The sequence below is a fragment of the Saccostrea cucullata genome, unplaced genomic scaffold (genome assembly GCF_032062105.1).
Source record: "Saccostrea cucullata isolate Sc308-1 unplaced genomic scaffold, CSIRO_AGI_Scuc_v1 ctg11445, whole genome shotgun sequence".
In the NCBI taxonomy this organism is placed as follows: Eukaryota; Metazoa; Mollusca; class Bivalvia; order Ostreida; family Ostreidae; genus Saccostrea; species Saccostrea cuccullata.
In genome coordinates this window covers 1-19,787 of record NW_026922562.1, presented here as the reverse complement: position 1 = coordinate 19,787, position 19,787 = coordinate 1, and the positions used below count along the sequence as shown (strand labels likewise).

The window sequence follows — 19,787 nt, the reverse complement described above, 5'->3', positions numbered from 1 at the left end:
TCTCCGGCTTCCCCTAAGTGGCACATTTCCTAGTTTGGGCGCCAGGCGCCGTCTCTAGACCCCTATAGTAACTATATGTATCCGAGAATAGAGTTGGATTTGGCGCCCTGGCGCCCAGAAACGGTGTAAATTGGGTCCCTTCTGAGACCGGAAATCAACAGAGGCGCCTTAGAGCCCTAGTGTTCCGGGCTCCCCTATGTGGCACAATTCCTAGTTTGGGCGCCAGGCTCCCTCTCTAGACCCCTATAGTACCTATATGTATCCGAGAATAGAATTGGATTTGGCGCCCTGGCGCACAGAAACGGTGTAAATTGGGTCCCTTCTGAGACCGGAAATCAACAGAGGCGCCTTCGAGCCCTAGTGTCCCGGGCTCCCCTATGTGGCACAATTCCTAGTTTGGGCGCCAGGCTCCCTCTCTAGACCCCTATAGTACCTATATGTATCCGAGAATAGAATTGGATTTGGCGCCCTGGCGCACAGAAACGGTGTAAATTGGGTCCCTTCTGAGACCGGAAATCAACAGAGGCGCCTTCGAGCCCTAGTGTCCCGGGCTCCCCTATGTGGCACAATTCCTAGTTTGGGCGCCAGGCGCCGTCTCTAGACCCCTATAGTAACTAAATGTATCCGAGAATAGAGTTGGATTTGGCGCCCTGGCGCCCAGAAACGGTGTAAATTGGGTCCCTCCTTTTGAGACCGGAAATCAACAGAGGCGCCTTCGAGCCCTAGTGTCATGGGCTCCCCTATGTGGCACAATTCCTAGTTTGGGCGCCAGGCGCCGTCTCTAGACCCCTATAGTAACTATATGTATCCGAGAATAGAGTTGGATTTGGCGCCCTGGCGCCCAGAAACGGTGTAAATTGGGTCCCTTCTGAGACCAGAAATCAACAGAGGCGCCTTAGAGCCCTAGTGTCCCGGGCTCCCCTATGTGGCACAATTCCTAGTTTGGGCGCCAGGCTCCCTCTCTAGACCCCTATAGTACTTATATGTATCCGAGAATAGAATTGGATTTGGCGCCCTGGCGCCCAGAAACGGTGTAAATTGGGTCCCTTCTGAGACCGGAAATCAACAGAGGCGCCTTAGAGCCCTAGTGTCCCGGGCTCCCCTATGTGGCAAATTCCTAGTTTGGGCGCCAGGCGCCGTCTCTAGACCCCTAGAGTACCTATATGTATCCGAGAATAGGGTTGGATTTGGTGCCCTGGCGCCCAGAAACGGTGTAAATTGGGTCCCTTTTGAGACCGGAGATCAACAGGGGCGCCTTCCAGCCCTTGTGTCCCGGACTCCCCTATGTGGCACAATTCCTAGTTTGGGCGCCAGGCGCCCTCTCTAGACCCCTATAGTACCGATATGTATCAGAGAATAGGGTTGGATTTGGCGCCCTGGCGCCCAGAAACGGTGTAAATTGGGTCCCCTCTGAGACCGGAAATCAACAGGGGCGCCTTCGAGCCCTAGTGTCCCGGGCTCCCCTATGTGGCACAATTCCTAGTTTGGGCGCTATGTTTTATTTAATTAATCATAGTTATTGCGTCGGGTTCGAGAAACACATTTTTCTAGTCGATAAACTTAAAATTCATAAATATGTTTTGTTATTGGCCGCTAGCGTTATTGGCCGCTAGCTTGACTTAGGCCATGCGCTTTTCCAGACCGGATATGGAAGTGTAAATGTAAAAGTTCATGTCGGTCCGGTGTCTGGACCTTTCCAGTAACAACAGAAATGGGAGTTACAGTCCAACAAATAACCCCTGGGAATGGTATCTATATCAGAGGTTTTATTCTAGCTTCAAGGGACATTAAATGGCATGCTTTTCAAAACTAATCGTTAATTACGCAGTAAATAAGGTCAGATTGAAATAGATCTATCAAGTGGTGTAGATCTACCTGTGACTGTGTTTGTTGGCAAAGCCATAGGGGTTAGCAATAAATGCAGAATAGGCTAAGCAATAATCACATTGGTTATTGTCAATAAATATACTGCAGAGTAGTTTTGTAAGACTGTCGACTCTTGGACGCAATATTAATTGTTTTGACTCCTGTCTGACAGTAATGTAACATTTTGTTGTCTTTGAAAATATAAACAAGTCCAGTACAGTCTCTTGATACTAAGAGTAGACTTGACTGGTCTCCACACCAGCAATATCCGCACACTCATTGGACTTTGACATAACATTTATGGACTCGAATGATAAGATGCTCCTTAAATGCCTTATATATGCATTAAGTTCGATGGAACAAAATTCAGCGGAAAATTTGTGACCGCGTACATAGCGTAAATTAATACCACACGGAAAAAAGTACTTCTACAGTATTTTGAAAGGGAACAGTGTGGCAGTTTTCCCTAAAATATGAATGCATTTTTATGAGTGTTTGTCAAATTTTCTATTTTTCTAAATTCTTTTCTTTCCAGGTCAGACATATCCAAAGAAAGGACAAGTAGTAGTTGTCCATTACACAGGTACAATTTTATTAAAGCAATTCTATATGAGATATTTTTAAAACAAGTTTTCAGAAAAGACTTGTTATTGAAATGATAAATATGGCAGACAGGTGGCTGCCAAATGCAGTAGGGTAACCCTTTTGTCTGGATAATCCTCCTACAGTCTTCAAGATAGGACCTTTTTTATTTTCCAGATAAAATTGTACATAAATCATGCCTATAATCTCAACATACTATTATAGCTGCATCAAATAAACTGGACTGCAATTTATTTTAGGGACATTAGAGAATGGACAAAAGTTTGATTCCTCGCGAGACAGGGGGCAGCCATTCAAATTTAGGATTGGTCACCAGGAAGTCATCCGAGGCTGGGATGAAGGTGTCGCTAAAAGTAAGCCGCTATTTTTACATGCGTCTTGTAGGCTTGGATGCTGATCTGCATTGATGTCATTTTTAGCTCACCTCAACGAAGTTGGGGGGAGCTTATGTGATACCCTCGGCGTCGGCGTCCCAGGTTAAGGTTAAGTTTTTTGGAGCAGTTTTCTTTTTAATTACTTCTGAGTCCTATATTGATTAGACATGCATGGAATATGGTTCTAGTGTGTTTCATTGTACCAGACAGAGTTTCAGATGCTGCAATCTCAGCAAAGGAATGACCAGGTTAATGTTTTTGGAGCAGGTTAACATTTTTGGTGCAGTTTTTGGTGTAGGTTTCATTTCCAAGTAACTATAAGCCCTATGTTGACCAAACTTGCATGGATGATACATCTAAGGATGCATACTACCGGGCTTGCTTCGGATGCTGAATCTGACCTACATTTTCCGGTTGAGTGAACAGGTTAAAGTTTTTGGTGCAGGTTTCATTTCCAAGTAACTATAAGCCCTATGTTGACCAAACTTGCATGGATGATACATCTAAGGATGCATACTACCGGGCTTGCTTCGGATGCTGAATTGACCTACATTTTCCGGTTGAGTGAACAGGTTAAAGTTTTTGGTGCAGGTTTCATTTCCAAGTGACTATAAGCCCTATGTTGACCAAACTTGCATGGATGATACATCTAAGGATGCATACTACCGGGCTTGCTACAGATGCTGAATCTGACCTACATTTTCCAGTTGAGCTAACAGGTTAATGTTTTTGGTGCAGGTTTCATTTGCAAGTAACTTTAAGCCCTATGTTGACCAAACTTGCATGGATGATACATCTAAGGATGCACACTACCAGGCTTGCTTCGGATGCTGAATCTGACCTGCATTTTCCAGTTGAGCTAACAGGTTAATGTTTTTGGTGCAGGTTTCATTTCCAAGGAAGTATGAGTTCTTTAATGACCAATCTTGCATAGATGATACATCTAAGGATGCATACTACCAGGCTTGCTTCGGATGCTGAATCTGACCTACTTTTTGTGGATGAGTGAAAATATTAGTTTTTGATGCATGTTTCATTTCCAATAAACTATGAGCCCTATAATGAGCAAACTTGCATGGATGATACATCTAAGGACGCACACTAATGGACTTGCTTCGGATGCTGAAATTGACATACATTTTTCAGATAATAGACAAGGTAAAAGTTATGGTTGCAGGTCTATTTCCAAAAACTATAAGGCTTATATAACATTGTATAAACCAAACTTGCACAAATGCTGCATCAAGAGATGAAAACTCTCAAATTTGCTTTGGATTTTCATTATATTTTCATGAAGAAGAACTAGTTTAAATTTTTTATGTAGGTCTATTTCAAAGTATCAGATCAAAATTGCTTAAATTTTTCATTTTTGGAATGTATACTTTTTGTTGGTTAATTGTGTGACTTTGCCTTACTTAAAGACAACATTCGTTGAGGTGAGCTCTGTAATCTCTGATTACCTATGTTTCATTCAGTGATACATTTTCAATCCATGAATTTTTATGATGTACAAATGTTACTTTTTAGCTAATTTTTATGTAATTTCCAAATCATAAGTAATGTTGATCATTTTGATTGGTATACTTGTGACTGAATTTGTTTTTGTCTAGATGAGTATCGGAGAGCGAGCTATTCTGACCTGTAGTCCAGACTATGGATATGGAAGCATAGGATACCCAGGTGTATATCCTTTAAACGTTACACTTAATGCCAACCTTTATGTTGGAAAATGTATATTACATTCACCAGAGTAAGACACAGCTTATGAATAATCAGAATATCATTATAGAAACCACATCATCAGATAATATATGCCAAGGAATCATTTATGATAGTACATGTATACGTACAACTGTACAAGTATTTTTATGCCCCCTTCAAAGAAGGGAGTGCATATTGCTTTGCTGCTGTCTGTCGGTCGACCATCAGTTTCTGTTCATTTTCTTTGCAAAGGTTGCACATATTGAAATGAAATTAGTGTACAGATTTATCATAAGAACATCTAGGTCAAGTTCTGTTTTAGGCACAGTCGGGCCATTTTTGACAGAGGTTATGCCCCTTGGACTTAGAAAAATTCCATTTTTTGCAGTTTCTGTTCATTTTCTTTGCAGAGGTTGCACATATTGAAATGAAATTTGCTGTACAGATTTATCATAAGAATATCTAGGCCAAGTTCTGTTTTGGGTATGGTCGGGCCATTTTTGACAGAGTTATGCCCCTTGGACTAAGAAAAATTCCATTTTTTGCAGTTTCTGTTCATTTTCTTTGCAAAGGTTGCACATATTGAGCGTAAATTAGGTATACAGATTTATCATAACAATATCTAGGTCAAGTTCTGTTTTGGGTACGATCAATCCATTTTTGACAGAGTTTTGTCCCCTTGGACTTAGAAAAATTCTAATAATTTGGGGGGAGGATGGCGTAAGTGTTTTACATACATCTCTTGTAATTATTGCTTTAGGAGAAGCTGTGATTACTTTATTTTCTATGGTACATCAACAATTTTAGCTTATGCTTTTCTTGACACTAAGATATTACACAGTTTTCTTAAGGAGAGCATTGTAAACCAAGGGACATAAAAATGTTTCGAAATAGGTTTTAATCATATTCTAATTTATATTAAAATCTAAAAGGAAGTTTCCTTAACTAAGAATACTATTCCTCCCAATTCAAAGCTTGTATTTGACGTAGAGCTGCTGAAGCTAGAATGAGGCCACCCCAGACCACCTATATATCTTATTTATTAAAACATTTCCTTGACTTCAATGGAACAACTTTATTTACAATGGAGGAAAGTGGAAGACTTATCCAACAGATTTTTTATGTGTGCATATACACGTATTTTGAGTATTTTGATATGACTTTTGTGTTCATTAGGAATATTTTATTATTATCCATGGAGTTACAATTTTGTATACTAAATATGTTTTTAAAGACATGTATGAATATTTTCTATTTATCTCCTGTATGTAATTACCGATGGTGAATTTTTGTGATGTTATGAAACATGGTTGTTTTATTGATTATTTGTGACACAAGACCATAGATCTAAAAGGCGGTCCAGAAGTTCTTAGTGACATGCATCTTTGCAGAATAAGATTTATGTGTATTGTTTATATAAAGTAAAATATGTCTTGCTGCAACTTGCAAAAAATCTTTTAGCCCTGTAGTACATATGCCTACAATGCATTACAAAGTTTTTCTCTCACAGCTAGACTATTTATTTTCAATGTTAATTCAATGTTAGGATTTTTTGTTTCATTAGTGTGTTTGTGTGTAAGAGCTTACTTGCCTGGTTAGAACACTGTGTTTTTGTGAAGAAGATGGTCCTCTATACAATTTTGAGGCTACATTAGCAAAAATTATGATAATTTAGTAGAAGTTATGTTTTCAAATCAAAGAAACATTTTCTGTACATTTCTAGTAATTTTACTTACACATACATCATCCAAGATACCCATAGTTTAAAACATATACAAGGACTAGAGAATGTGATGTATGGTAACAAAGAAATCACCTGAATGTAGAATCTCTGAAATGTTCTCTATGAGTTTATATTCTATGACGTAAAATTCCAGTTATATTTTTTAATGTTTCAGTATGCTAAACTACAAGTGAGACTTTCCTTTAAAATCTATATCTTTATCATTCAACCTTTTCCTTGATGTAGTGATATGAATATAGTTCATTTTCACTGAATGGGCATTTTCTAATTTCTTATGTTATTTGGTCACATCTATTTGTGTCTGTGCCATTGATGTGATAGGAATCTTCTTGAGACAGTGTGAATTACCACACTTGCATTGCTTGTCTTAGATTTATAATTTGTGCAATCAAACAAACTCCAGCAACTCTTGACTTTTGTAAAATAATCTCAGTGCTAGAATAATAGGTTGTGAATATGTAAATACATGTGTATTTTTATTTGCTTGATTATGAAACATTTTTGAATGAAGTAAAACCTATGAGCTTTGAATTCTATTTCAAGCTAATTAGTTTAGATTTTATTGGTCCAGGAACAAAATTGCAAGTTTTGTTAATGAAACTGGATAGTGCTTTATCTGTATATCATTTACACAACAGATGTATACTTGATATTGGTTTCATTTGATTCTTTGAATGCATCAAATGTATAAACAAAACTAAAATATGAAAAAGATGCATTATTTGTACTCTCTCCCCTCTCTCTCACTGGTTCAAGAGTCAATGATTAAATTAAAAGTATTATGTTTGTGTCCCTGACATTGACTAAAAACTTTCTATATATCTACTGTAGTTTCCAACAGTTTTTAAACAATCTTGTCAATATTTGTGTTTTATTGCATTTTTGTTAAGTTTTACTTCAATAAATGCATGTAAATATGACAGGAATTTTATTTCACTTGAAGTATTTACATGTGTGACTAAATGTTATTCTTCCTCAGTATTTTTTGTGATCCATAATTGAAGATTTGTGGAGCATAACATTTTAAGCTCAATACCTAAGCTGAATCAAAGGTTTCAGTGATCTTTTCTGATTATAATTTGTATGCAGGCATTGTCTGTCATAGCTGTTGTTGTCTTCATAAATTTTTCGATTTTCTTCTTTTCAAGAAACATTGGGACCATTTCAATTAAATCTGACATGGATGAATGGGATTCAAGGTTCAAATGAAGGACCACATCTTTTTCGGTTCGAATCTCACTGTAGGACATGGAAACCGGTCCTTTGGATGAGACCGTATAAACCGAGGTCCCGTATCTTAGTAGGTGCTGCCAAGAAAAAGATCCCTCACTGCTCAAAGGCCCTGAGTGCCAAACATAGGTCAAAATTTGCAGCTGTCCACTGGCAAGTGGTGGCGTCTCCATATGAGTGAAACATAGGTAATCAGAGATTACAGAGCTCACCTCAACGAATGTTGTCTTTAAATAAGGCAAAGTCACACAATTAACCAACAAAAAATGTACATTCCAAAAATGAAAATATCTAAGCAATTTTGATCTGATACTTTGAAGTAGACCAACATAAAAAATTGAAAGTAGTTCTTCTTCATGAAAATGTAATTCAGCATCTAAAGCAAATTTGAGTTTTCATCTCTTGATGCAACATTTGTGCAAGTTTGGTTTATACAATGTTATAAAAGCCTTAAAGTTTTTTGGTAAAAGACCTGCAACCATAACTTTAACCTGGTCTATTATCTAAAAAATATATATGTCGAATTCAGCATCCGAAGCAAGCCCGGTAGTATCCATCCTTAGATGTATTGTCCATGCAAGTTTGCACATTATAAGGCTCATAGTTAATTGGAAATGAAACATACATCAAAAACTAACATTTTCACTCATCCACAAAATGTAGGTCAGATTCAGCATCCGAAGCAAGCCTGGTAGTATGCATCCTAAGATGTATCATCCATGCAAGATTGGTCATTAAAGAACTCATAGTTACTTGGAAATGAAACCTGCACCAAAAACTTTTACTTGTTCACTCAACCGGAAAATGTAGGTCAAATTCAGCATCCGAAGCAAGCCCGGTAGTGTGCATCCTTAGATTTATCATCCATGCAAGTTTGGTCAACATAGGGCTTAAAGTTACTTGCAAATGAAACCTGCTCCAAACACTTTAACCTGTTCACTCAACTGGAAAATGTAGGTCAGATTCAGCATCCGAAGCAAGCCCGGTAGTATCCATCCTTAGATGTATCATCCATGCAAGTTTGGTCAACATAGGGCTTATAGTTACTTGGAAATGAAACCTGCACCAAAAACTTTAACCTGTTCACTCAACCGGAAAATGTAGGTCAGATTCAGCATCCGAAGCAAGCCTGGTAGTATCCATCCTTAGATGTATCATCCATGCAAGTTTGGTCAACATAGGACTTACAGATACTTGGAAATGAAACCTGCACCAAAAACTTTAACCTGTTCACTCAACCGGAAAATGTAGGTCAGATTCAGCATCCGAAGCAAGCCTGGTTGTATCCATCCTTAGATCTATTATCCATGCAAGTTTGGTCAACATAGGACTTACAGATACTTGGAAATGAAACCTGCACCAAATAACTTTAACCTGTTCGCTCTACCTGAAAAAGTAGGTCAGATTCAGCATCCGAAGCAAGCCCGGTAGTATGCATCCTTAGATGTATCATCCATGCAAGTTTGGTTAACATAGGGCTTATAGTTACTTGGAAATGAAACCTACACCAAAAACTGCACCAAAAATGTTAACCTGCTCCAAAAACATTAACCTGGTCATTCCTTTGCTAAAATTGCAGCATCTGAAACTTTGACTGGTACAATGAAACACACTAGAACCATCTTCCATGCATGTCTAATCAATATAGGACATAGAAGTACTTAAAAAGAAAACTGCTCAAAAAAACTTAACCTTAACCCGGGACACCGACGCCGACGCCGAGGGTATTACATAAGCTCCCCCAACTTCGTTGAGGTGAGCTAAAAATTCTCGAGAGGGACGTTAAACAACATACGATCAATCACTCTGTCTAATCAACTCTGTTTGACCTGTTCGATCATAACCACTAGTACTTTTGCATGATATATGAGATAACGGAGAGTTATCAAGCTCGAAAGTTCCTGGAAACTACAAATCGGAAGCAGAGCTAACACAGACTTAAACAAGAGGCCCAGGGGCCACATCGCTCACCTGAGCTAGGGAAACACACAAATCGGATCAGAATTGAAAAGTTTACAGAGGGGGTGGGGGGAGGTGGCTTGAATTCTAATTCGGACAAATTTAAATCTTCAATACATGAGGATGCTTACTTGTCAATATGACTTAACATAGCTTTTCTGTTTTTGAGATTTTCCCTTTATTTTCCTATGTAAAACTTTTGATTCACCATTGAGACCCTTCCCTACCCTTGGAGGTTATAATTTAAACAAATTTAATTCTACACTACCTGAGGATGCTTCCATATAAATATCACTAATCATGGCTTTGCTTTTCTGTAGAAAAAGATTTTTAAAAATATATTTTAATGTAAGACTTGGATCCCCCATTGTGGCCCCACTGTAACCCTGGGGGTAATGATTTAAACAAACTAGAATCTACAGTATCTGAGGATGCTTCCGTAAAAATATCACTAATCATGGCTTTGCAGTACTTGAGAATAAAATTTTTAAAGATTTCCCTAAATATATTTCTATGTAAAACTTTGATCGACCATTGTGGCCCCACCCTACCCGCTGGGGCTATGATTTGAACAAACTTGAATGCATCTGAGGATGATTCAACATGAGTTTCATCTTTCCTGTCCCTATGGATCTTGAGAAGAAGATTTTTAAAGATTTTTCCTATATATTCCTATGTAAAACTTGGATCGGCCATTGTGGCCCCACCCTACCCCTGGGGGCAATGAATTGAACAAACTTGTATGTACACTATCTGAGGATGATTCAACATGAGTTTCATCTTTCCTGTCGCAATGGCTCTTGAGAAGAAGATTTTTTTAAAATACCATAATTTTACACTAATTCATAATTATTTCCCCTTGGAAGAGGGCGTGGTCTTTCATTTGAACAAACTTGAATCCCCTTTACCCAAGGATACTTTGTAGCAAGTTTGATTGAAATTGGTCCTGTGGTTAACGTTCTTAAGAGGAAGATGAAAATGTGAAAAGTTTACAACGACAACGATGCCAACGACGACGACAGACAACGGACAAATTTTGATCAGAAAAGCTCACTACTAAAAAACTATTCCCATTCTGTTTCCCGTCTTCTTTGTCTATTGTGTTTCTTAATGTCTTTTTAAAAAACTTCAAAATTCATGTTGACAGAATATATTTTGACAGTTATAAGGATTATGTCACTGATCACCTTTTAAAGTTTGATCCGAATTATCAACTATAATTCAATTTTTATGATGAAATATTCAATTTAAAAAGATGGGAGAACAAGGCGGGCAGAATGCCTATAGCGTCAGATATTAAGAAATCATATGCAATATGTGAATTGAGTATTTAAATTAACTACTAATTATTGAAATTATGAGAAAAAAAATTGCTGAGAAAAAAAAATCTCGTGAAAAAATTTTCCTACATAAAATTATTAGATGGCATTCGTAGGATTCGAACCCTTGCAATAAAAATCCGACGTATATATAACATTCTGCTTTGAGACTAACGCGTTAACCACTATATGCTACATCACTCATGGTGGTTTGGGGCATTTAAGTCATGTTTGTGATATGTCCCGCGACTTAATGGACTTGAAGTATTTCTCGGAAAGATGCGAATTTTGTGTCATAAAAGTTTACTTTTAGGGTATAGTGGGTCCTCGCTCCATGTTTTTGTAAACCAAAAAATGTGTATTTTATTGCAAACTTTTAGGATGAACTTTCACAAAAATGGAGGGAAGACCCACTCATATTGAAAAATTTTGTTACAGCAGGAGAAAATGATCGTTTTTGTTAGCTCTACTGGTCAGAGACCAGAAGAGCTTATGCGATAGTAATGCGTCCGGCGTCCGACCGTCTGTCTGTCTGTCTGTCTGTCCGTCTGTCTGTAAACAATTTTTCAAAACGCTACTCCTCCTACAATTTTAGTCTGATTTCAATATAACTTGGCACACAAGTAGACTACACTAAGATATATAGAATAGTGCATCGATTTTTGATTTCGATGAACGATGTTGCCGTGGTTACTAAAAATAGAATTCTCTGTGAAATTCCTTTAAAACGCTACTCCTTCTACAGTTTTGGTCTGATTTCAATATAACTTGGCACACAAGTAGACTACACTAAGATACATAGAATAGTGCATCAGTTTTTAATTTCAATGAACGGTGTTGCCATGGTTACTAAAAATAGAATTTTCTGTGAAATTCCTTTAAAACGCTACTCCTTCTACAGGTTTGGTCTGATTTCAATATAACTTGGCACACAAGTAGCTACACTAAAATACATAGAATAGTGCATCGGTTTTTGATTTCGATGAACGGTGTTGCCATGGTTACTAAAAACAGAATTTTCTGTGAAATTCCTTTAAAACGCTACTCCTTCTTCAGTTTTGGTCTGATTTCATTATAACTTGGCACACAAGTAGACTACACTAAGATACATAGAATAGTGCATCGGTTTTTGATTTCGATGAGCGGTGTTACCATGGTTACTATAAATAGAATTTTCTGTGAAATTCCTTTAAAACGCTACTCCTTCTACATTTTTAGTTTGATTTCAAAATAAGTTGGCTCACAAGTTGACTACACAAAGATACATAAAATAGTGCAATGGTTTTTGATAAGTACAAACCAGTAGAGCTACAGTCTCGACAGAGACTTCTGGTTCTTTTTAGTGTGTGTAAGCTTTTTCATAGGCAAATATATTCAGTCTTTGTGAGATTTTTGTAAATTGTAGAGATTTTACATAAAGTATACTTTAATATTAGATGAACTACCAAATAAAATTTGGATTTAATTGAGATTAAATTTTTCACTTCTTATCTGTCGCACTATAGGCACTTTACCCGCCTTATCCCCTATCTTCTTTAGAAGGTTAAAAATGTGCCCATGAGGCCAAAATAAAAAATACCTTTGTTTCCCCTAACGCGACCGACCCAGCTAAAACGCGCCGACTGAAAAGATTTTTTAAATAAGATGATTCAAAAAATTTTTTTATTGTCAACCAAGTTTTATAAAATACAATTTCATCAAAATCAGTTTTTATCAGAACGGCCGACATTGTTCTACTGTAATTTCCAAGCATTTGATGGAAACAAAACAGCGCCCAGATGTGATTACAGGGAAGTAGTTCTTCGTAAAACAACGGCGATGTCTCAATCTTATGCCTTTAGCTAACTAGAATTCTTCACTCTTGAAACAATTTGATAATAAAATTTACCATGACTAATTAAGAGTGTTTCGGAGGTGTATTGGCGTCTCTATATGAGTGAAAAAATTTTCAAAAAGGACGGTAAACAACGAACAAGCAAATCTGTCTGTTGAATTTCAGGTACGTAATACATGGAAAGGCCAGCCTCATGAGCAGACGAGGGGCCCACCTAATGAACACATCATTCAATTTCACTGCATTTTATTTAATTTGAGTTTTGATTTAATAAACAATTCTGCTATGTTAACTATATGCCATTATGTAATCATAGGAGTTGTGATAACTATGTGTGTATATTCATCATGATAAATATAATTCAGTTGTACTTTTTCATGCCTTTATTTACGGGTTAAACTTCGTGACTATGACATTGTTTTATATAGCATTTTTATCATTTGTAGATTCGGTTTGGTTCATTTAAATATTGTTTAAATACTGTTTCCAAATAGTTTTGAAATTATAATTAATCTTCCTGAGACGTCCAGTGTCATTTTCTTTAATTAAGCCCTTGAAGATTAGCTGTTTCTTTGCTTTTAAACCCATTTGAGATTTGTTAGGACGACATTTGAACATTTCCCCATTGCGCCAAATTTAGACGTACTACGCACTTTTTTGCCATTAAGCAGTGGGATCTTTTTGAGCCAGCATCTTCTGCGACACTGGACAAACGTTTTTATGGTCCCTTTTGAAGGACCGTTTTCAACGTTCCTCATTGGTATTTAAACCTGCGACTTAAAATTAGCCACTTACTTCTCAACTCCAAAGCAAAATGCTCTAGAACCACTGTAAATCTCGTGGCCCTCAAAAAAGTACAATGACTGTCTATAAGCACTGGAGGATGATTGAAGGTTTGAAAAAATATACTCGGATGTCCAGTCTTTGCGTATTTGAGAATCTTGTGTTTTTTTTATTCGATTTATATAAACGTACTCTGGCGTGAGATATTTCACAAGTTCATCTAAATTACAGTTGTGAATTAATTCATCATGAATTTTGCTTTTAAATGGCATAACGGTATGTAATAATGAAACTTAGCATTTTGTTCACAAATCACTTTCTTTTGTACTTTTCTTATTTATAAATGTAATTTTCTATTAAATTTTAGAATGCATTTTCAAAGCTGCTGTCACAAAATAAAATTGTTTACCTACCTACCGACCCAACTTGAAAATTTAGGGTCGGGTTAGGGGAAACAAAGATATTTTTAATTCCGGCCTGACATTCTCGTATTTTTTTAATACTAGTATTCGACAATGCTTTTTCAAGTGAAATAAAACTGCAGATGTATATCTATTTTTCTGCAAAAAAAATTGTCACAAAAGAAGAAAAACACGTTGTCATTGAAAGAAATCCGCCCCCTTTGTGGTTTATTGAAATCAACGAACAGTTTTTAAGACACTTCTAAAAGTAAACATTTTACAAATTTTGTTAATCATCATTGTCTCAAGCATGTGCATCTCCATTGTTTCTTACACGGAAGCGCACCGCCCCAGGCGTTATTTAATGATTGATGTGTTCACTATTCGGCCATGTAATTAACATTTCCACATTTCAATTTGAACTTTTCCCCACTGTTTCCTCGCTGTTTGGTTGTAATAAGACATGGATAGTAAGCTGTTGTGGGGTTTATTTTTTGTGATTCAGTGTGTGTCCGTTCTGGGAGGAATTCAGAAGGAGGTCCTGACTCCTGGCGATGGTACGTAACAGTAAGAACCCAGTCAATTACAGATTTTGTAAAAGAAGTAATATAGATAACGTATGTGTTTTGTTTCAAAACACAATACTTTTTTGTACGTATGTCTCTTTGTAGGAAAAACGTACCCAGAAGACAGATGGACAGTGATGGTGCATGCAACAGGTGATATACAAATAAGTACCCGTATTAAGATGCCACAAGGAAACGTACTGCTGAAAGGATTAAAATAAATTTTCTCAAATTATTTGTTAGTGATTGTGAAATGGATTATGGTACACCTTTCTTGATTAAAAGGAATGATTTACATATTTTGACATTTCACAGAAATGTTTGAGAATGGCACCGTTATTGAAAGCTCTAAGGGGAGGAAACCTCTGTTCTTTGTTGTGGGCGAAGCTATTCCAGGTAAGCGTATTGTAGACGGAAATCGTGAAAGGTTTTACTGGAGTAACAACATGTATTTGTTGGAAAAACAATAAATCTTGTTTAACCTTTAGATTGTTTTATCCGTTTTATTTCTTTAAAAGACGTTAAAAAATGAAATCTAAACGACCAAAGTCGATACTGGTATATATTACCTTTTTTTATTTTACCTGATGATCATTTAAGCTTTAATGCAAACCCATTTTTTGTGCTGTATATAAACTTTCATTTTGTTGAAATTTATTTTGACAGCTTTAAACGAAGGTGTAAAGAGTGTAAGTACTTTTAATAATGAATATATTAAATATCTTATGTAGTCATTCAGAGTCATTAAAAAAATAGACCGACAATGTTGCTCTTCATCTAATTGTGTAAAATCTAATTTTTACACATTTTCAAACGTAAAATTTCTATTTTGTTGTGATGTGTGAAGTTTATTGTAGCCCCGGTAGAAAAGCAGGGGTTAAATATATCCGCAAATCCTCTTATCCCACTGAATGAAATTAAATGAGGCTTTTACAGAATTTGTCTTACATATAGCCCCCCTCCCCCCATTTTACTTTCGATCGGACATTATTTCAGTTCTCCCATAGCAAAACATGGACTTTGCCACTATATTCATAGGAGTAGCCGATGATATCAAAAACGTGCCTGTGTAACGACGAAAAGTGACCCCCGTAGAATATTGACTTGGGGGTCGTTTTTCTACGTAGAAAAATGACCCCCGGTCAATATTCTATGACAAGTAGGGTCATTTTTCGACTGTAGAAAAACATTCCAGACCAGTAATTCTACGACTTCACACATGTTGAAAAATGACCCCCATAGAAATTTGACCCCCTACTTTTTTATACTATAACACCTAATATCTGTGTCTCCTGCTATTTTTTCATACTTTCAAATGCAATTGGGGGAATTTTTTATGTACTTTAATCCTTTCCAACATATATTTGATTGCACATCTTAATAGTAGGATCACAATCAATGTATCTGGTATGTATTTATTTTTGGCTCGCAGAATCCCAATGAAAAACTTGAAGAGTACTGTGCAGCAATAACTTCAAGAAGTGGTGTGAATCAGATGTGGATACTCAAAAATTCCAAAGAACTTTTGGAAAATTTGAAATCTTAAGATTTTTCCAAAATCAACAGCTTAAAAACTTAAGACTTTTCAATTTTATACACAATCATTCCCCACGACAAATTAAAGTTCAGGCTTTTTGATATCACTGACAGCTGCTTTTTCAATAAAAATGGAACTCGAAAATTTACTTACCTGGTCTTTGGTCATTTGCAAATTTTTTTTGTTAAAATACATTCTGATTGCACACACTAGTACTCTGAAGTTGACATCAAAGATGCTTGAGTTTCTGATTGACAATATCTACGTGGTTTTTTGAGACCAGGACTTCCAACAATCTATTGGAATTCCCATGGGTACAAATTGCGCTCCGTATCAGCAGACCTAATTTTGTATTCGTTTGTAGCAAAATTTGTGCAAAATCGTATGCGTGGAAAGAAAAAAAACACTTGCTGTGGCCTTCAAATCGACATTTAGATATATCGACGAAGTATTGTCAATTAACAGAGGTTATTTACATTCCTACGTCGATAAGATATATCCTGGTATGCTATAGATAAAATATACCACAGATTCTGACATATCTGTTTCATACTTGGATATTTTACTTGAAAAAAAGACGTTAATTGAAGTCTAACAACCAAGCTATATGATAAACGTGATGACTTGAACTTTTCTATCGTCAACTTCCCTTACTTATGCAGTAATATACCTTCATCACCTGCATACGGAGTTTATATATCTTAGTTTTTTCGATACACCAGAACATGCTCTACATATTAATAATTTCTAAAACGAGGTAAATTATTGACAAGCAAGTTGATGAAACAAGAATATCAGTAGTCTCGTTTAAAGTCATCAATTAGTAAGATTTATGGCTGATACAATGACCTTGTCAGCAAATACAATTTATCATTGAGTCAAATGCTGACTGACGTTTTTCATACTAAGTGTTAGTCCATTATTTATACACTGAATTGACGACGGATTTTTCCGTTACTTCCTGATCATGAAAAGGAGCACACGGCGGGTGTGAACGGTCAGTAGGGGAGGCTCACTCCTCCATTGTATACCTGATCCCACCTCTGATGTTTCGGAGGTCCTTGTTTGCTCTACTCCTATTTTGTATTGTGTAATGGACTTTGATATTGAATACTGTTCGTGATCTCCATACTCCTTCTTCATTGAGAAGCATACATTTCTGATTATATTTTTTTGGTGATTTTTTTTATCATTCAAAGGTTTTGTTCCGAAAATGGCATGATATGTTTCTGATAACCATAAACTTTTTACAAATCAAAAAGCACTGCATAGAAGCCAGAAAAGAAACGTAATTTAACTATATGAATTCAATTCCCTTAGCTTTTACCTTTCAACTTAGATATACATCTATATACATTGTGCTTTAAAATACATACTTTTTAACTACCTTATATAGGGCACTATATTTTTCCTCTATATAGGGAAAACGGGAAATACCATACACATCGAGAACGTTCTTATAATGATATTTTTAAAAAATCCTCTAAAACTAGCAAAAATTTACATCTGAGTGAATAATAGTTCAACGTTTAGAGATATCTATAAATTAAAAAAAAATACCTTTCATTTTCAACACTTTTTAGCCCACAGACACCTGTCAAATGGTTGCTGTAACATACCCTTTCTTCTGAGATTATTTAGACACTAACTTTGCATATAAGTAACTTCGATATCTAAAGCATGTAAAGTCCTGGCACAAACCGTCCAAAAGTTAATGCCAAAGTAAAAGTTACTTTACTGGGAATATTTGTGTAAAAATGTGTCAAACTCCAAGGTCATGGTCAAAAGGTCAAAACTGGTTGTGCACAAACAAGGTCTTGTCACAAAAATACAACTGAAATATGAAAGTCATAGTCCCATCTAGTCTAAAGTTATGGGCAAGGTTCAAGTATTTGCGGACAAATAGACAAACAGACTGACGGACGGGCAGGTAAAAAAAACTATATAAACCGTATAATATGTAAAGTAACAACTTTTTCATAATCCAACATTTGTTGTTGTTTTTTTTTTCTATTGGTAAAAAAAACTCTTAAAATCATCACATGTAAGTACATGTAGAACGGGGAAAGCGATACTACATGTGCCAATTTTTGGAAAAACGAGCACCTCTTTTTTCAGTTAATCATGTCTTACGCTACAACCCCCATTTTGCTATGGTTTTGTCGACACTAGCAAACGACAAGACATTTTACAGGTTTTGAGCTAACCACTTTTTATTTCCTTTGTATCATTGGTCAGAAGCAATTAATAATTTTGTACATATTTTTACAAATTAAATCATCCCTAAGTTTTTATGAGAAGCTTGAAACTTCAATCATAGAAAACGAATTTTTTTTATAAGATCTAATTTTATAAGCTAGCGCCCTTTTTCGCGCCAGTTTTAATAGTCTTGTCCCATGATACCCATGATGGGACAAGACTACAGTTTTAAAAGTATAGGGATCAAATACTTTTGAAAAAATAAAACTTTATTTTGAGTTTTGCAAATTATTTATTCAGGGTAAAATCAAAGAGATTTATAATTAATTAATTATGGAAAAACCTTTTTTCAGACACCAGCGAGAAAATGACCTTTTTTAAAGATTAAATTAACAACTCTGGAAACTTACTGTATAAAATGTAATAAACGATTCTATGAATGTTCGTATCTTTGCTCTAGTAGCCTTAGAACATTTTAATAGATATTGTTTTTCTTTAATGGGGATAAAACGGTTTGTATTATTAATGTTAGCTATTGTATAGCTTTGATTTCGTTATTTAAGCTTAAAAGCTTTCAGAAATTAACACTTCAAAGCATAAGGCAGCTTAATATTACCCGTATTCATTCGCGTAACAAGAATATTCCTACAAAAACGAGTGTTTTTGCATCTCAAAATGACAAGGGGTCATTATTCTACGGGGTCATTTTTCTACAATGCACACGGAGAAAAACGACCCCAAGGCCATAATTTCTACAGAAAAGTGGGTCATTTTTCTACGTAGAATATTGACCAGGGGGTCAAATTTCTACGTAGAAAAGTGACCCCCGGTCAATATTCTACGGGGGTCACTTTTCGTCGTTACACCTGCAGTATACCTCTAGTTTCCATAAGAGTTAGGAACGACAATCCATTACAGAATTACCAGTCGATTCACCGAAAGACCTGCAGTCAACGTTCATAGGATTTTTAAATTGAATTTCAATTTCAAATAAGTCCAGATTTACGCATATTTTTCCCTGAATAACCAATGACGGATTTTGAAATCAATTACCATTGTCCCGGCCACGTAACCGTTTAATCGCTCACAAATCTGTTAATGCAGCTCACGTTACGTAATTTTAAAATAATGTGATTTGTGAACGACATACATTGCGACTTTAAAAACTTTAAGAAAATTTCTCAGAATTACCTCCAACTACAATAAACTTCAAGAACATTTCTCAGAATTTCCCCAACACCCTTCATTTCTCACATGGTCTGCGGCACCTTATTTTATATATTCATTTCAAAGATTTATGTTTACAATTAGTAACAAACAATTACTAGTGTTTGAGAAGCAGAAATTAGTTGTATTTTCGAATTCTTTACTTTGTTTAACCCCGCTTTCACAAGTTTCGCTATTTAAACTCAACGGTGACACTTTTCCCACTCTTTTGTAAGCTTTTGCTCTACCCTTGCAGAGTTAAAGATGCACTTTACGTTACAGATTCGAATCCCATTGAGGGGTCCTTAGGACGAGACCGTAAAACCGGTCATTAGGATAAGATCGTAAAACCGGGGTTCGTTGTCGCGTATAAGAGGATGGCGTACAATGAATTACGGATATAATCAAGCACTTTTGGCCCTCCCTAAAGATTTGCTTTGAACTTAAAAAGTATTGTATACAATG

General features: G+C 36.2%; 2 protein-coding genes across 2 annotated transcripts; both read left to right on the top strand.

Moving 5' to 3' along the window:
- The first annotated feature begins 1,643 nt into the window (after positions 1-1,643).
- On the top strand, positions 1,644-7,256 carry LOC134261966 (peptidyl-prolyl cis-trans isomerase FKBP1A-like). Its single transcript, XM_062744348.1, has 6 exons — positions 1,644-1,748; positions 2,402-2,449; positions 2,709-2,812; positions 4,280-4,288; positions 4,454-4,527; positions 5,500-7,256. Exons 1-6 carry the CDS (start codon positions 1,712-1,714, stop codon positions 5,552-5,554), a joined length of 327 nt encoding a protein of 108 aa, XP_062600332.1. The 5' UTR covers positions 1,644-1,711; the 3' UTR covers positions 5,555-7,256.
- Positions 7,257-14,179: 6,923 nt separating this feature from the next.
- On the top strand, positions 14,180-15,073 carry LOC134261965 (peptidyl-prolyl cis-trans isomerase FKBP1A-like; the record flags this gene model as incomplete). Its single annotated transcript, XM_062744346.1, has 4 exons — positions 14,180-14,371; positions 14,486-14,533; positions 14,696-14,776; positions 15,047-15,073. Coding segments are annotated over exons 1-4 (250 nt in total), but the record flags the coding sequence as incomplete, so codon positions are not given.
- Positions 15,074-19,787: the final 4,714 nt, after the last annotated feature.